We start from the raw sequence: 2,113 nt of genomic DNA, 5'->3' as shown, positions 1-2,113 counted from the left end.
CCCCCCCCATTCTCTCTCTTTCATCTCCCTTCTTTGGGCTCAAAGCTGCCATATCAGCTCTGCTCAGGACCTTGCCCGCCTTGATATGTTTGTCATTTGAGGGGACCCAGACCCCAAGCTGAGCAGCCCATCGGGATGAGGGACTCCACACCTGCCACCATGATGCCCAGCGGGTCACTGGGGGCTGACCATTCATAGAGGTTGCGTCCACTGTAGTAGCACCAGTACTGGCCTGCAGTGTTGTGGTCCACAGGGCCCAGGAGGAAGTCGGGATTAGACCTCCATCTGAACAGGAACTGGGGGTCTGAGAGCCGCTTGCCCTTGGCTAATGCACACGTGTGATATCCAGGACCCGATTGACACTTCAGGGTCAGCTTGTCCCCAGGCCGCAGCAGCAGGCCTGGCTGGGCTGAGAGGACTGGCTTTTTGTACAGCCCTGGAAAGAAGAAGAAGGGGTGTCAGGAGCTCCCACCACCACACCACCCATGGGGCTGCCTGGTCCCCACTGGTCCTCAGGCTGTCTTCAGTGAATCTCCACTATGAGGCCACGCTCACCAATCACCCCAGCACCTCCAGGGCTCCCCTGGGCATAAGAAGTGTCAACTTGGGGGGCCCAGAAGAAGGCATTGCTGGCTACTGGCTCCCTCATCTGTGACCTCACGATCCATGGGGTAACTGGGGTGCAGCCATGCTTAGAGGCGAGTGCTGAGAGAACCGTGATGTGTGTTTGCACCTCCATGGGAGTTTCTGAGGGCGTCCAGAGGAAAGGAGGGGGCCTGGACTCCCCACTCAGAGGACCCAAGCGCACCTGAGCCGGGCAAGATCATGCCTACTGACCTAGATGAGAGATGCATTTTCTCCTGTAGCAGACAGTGAGGTTGGAAGGGCTGAGAGGGAGAGCTTAGAGTGGGGGTACACTCCTGACAGAGGAAGAGGGGCCTCAATTTGAAGGACACATGGTCACTAACATTACCTCGCCTAACAGACGTCCCCTAGGAAGTGTGAGGGTCCCTGCCTGGAGACTGCACCGGATTCCTAGTTCCTGTGACAAGGAGCCCACACAGGAGGGAGGTGTGATGCATGATTCCTCGCTCTCACCTGTCACAGTGAGGGTCAGGGGGTCACTCAGCTCTGAGCGGCCACTAGAGCTGAGATGTGCACACTGGTACCGCCCAGCATCTTGTGCGTCCACGGAGAGGATGGTGGTGTAGCCGCTAGTGTCCCTGGGATTACGCAGGGTCATAGTCCTAAGAAATGACCCTCCTTTATACAGTCTGTAGACATCCGTCTGCTGAGATCCCTGACACCAGATGGTCACACGTGTCCCCACATTGATGGTGGGCCCTGGGTCAGCCCGGATGGAGGGTTTGGGAAGGGTCCCTGTGAAGAAATCAGACTTGGAACCCTTAGGAGTCCCTGTCCACCAGTGTCCCCAGCTCTCATCTGAAGGCTCTCGTCTCCTAGACTGCCCCCACCCTCAGCCTAGACCCTCAGTACTTCCCTGAGTTTCCAGACGGTTCCCCGTGGACATCAAAGTCTTGAGCTGAGGAGTCTAGGGAGGACTCACCCATTTGCACCTGGTCCCGCTGGCCCCAACACAACCCTGGAGAGAAAGCCCATGAGAATCGTGTCCTTGCAACCCACACACAGTGACCACATGGTGGACAGGACCCTGAGCACTCAGGTCAGGACATGGCTGAGAACACCCGACCCCGTGAAGGCCCAGCTTCCTCTGTAGGCTCTGGAGCCCCTGGGGTCCCCCACAGGACTAGGACCCTGTGTGTGAGGAGAAGGACCTCACCCCACCCCCGTTCCATGGAGCTTACCAAGACACAGGACAGAGAGGGTCAGTGCCGGGCTGCCGTGCATGGTCCCCGGGCCGCAGATGAAATCTAGTGGCCACAGAGCCTGCAGATAGACCGGCTCAGGGTGTGACCTGTCTTAGATCCTATCATGCGGTTTTGTCATCGGTACACTCACAGGAAAGGAACAGCTCCTCTCTGTGGGCCTCTGCTCTCTCTAAATGTTGGGCTGAGGACACAGCTGACTCTGTGGGAACCTTTCAGACCAGACCCGAGTCCAGTCCTGACTCTGCCTTGTACAGAGACGGGAC

General features: G+C 57.8%; 1 protein-coding gene across 1 annotated transcript in view; it reads right to left on the bottom strand.

Annotated features, from left to right (window-relative positions):
- Positions 1 to 1,869, bottom strand: part of LILRB3 (leukocyte immunoglobulin-like receptor, subfamily B (with TM and ITIM domains), member 3) — a 51,066-nt gene extending 49,197 nt beyond the window's left edge. The window contains exons 1-3 of the mRNA XM_006897370.1: positions 1,827 to 1,869; positions 1,099 to 1,380; positions 152 to 436 (exon numbers count right to left, since the gene is read on the bottom strand). Of these exons, the coding sequence (XP_006897432.1) occupies positions 152 to 436; positions 1,099 to 1,380; positions 1,827 to 1,869 (610 nt within the window). The remainder of the gene's footprint in view (positions 1 to 151; positions 437 to 1,098; positions 1,381 to 1,826) is intronic.
- Between the last annotated feature and the right edge of the window lie 244 nt (positions 1,870 to 2,113).

The sequence above is a fragment of the Elephantulus edwardii genome, unplaced genomic scaffold (genome assembly GCF_000299155.1).
Source record: "Elephantulus edwardii isolate Elephantulus edwardi_28Jun2011 unplaced genomic scaffold, EleEdw1.0 scaffold00208, whole genome shotgun sequence".
Lineage (NCBI taxonomy): Eukaryota > Metazoa > Chordata > Mammalia > Macroscelidea > Macroscelididae > Elephantulus > Elephantulus edwardii.
The sequence above is the reverse complement of the archived record's forward strand: the minus strand, read 5'-3'. Positions and strand labels throughout refer to the sequence as shown.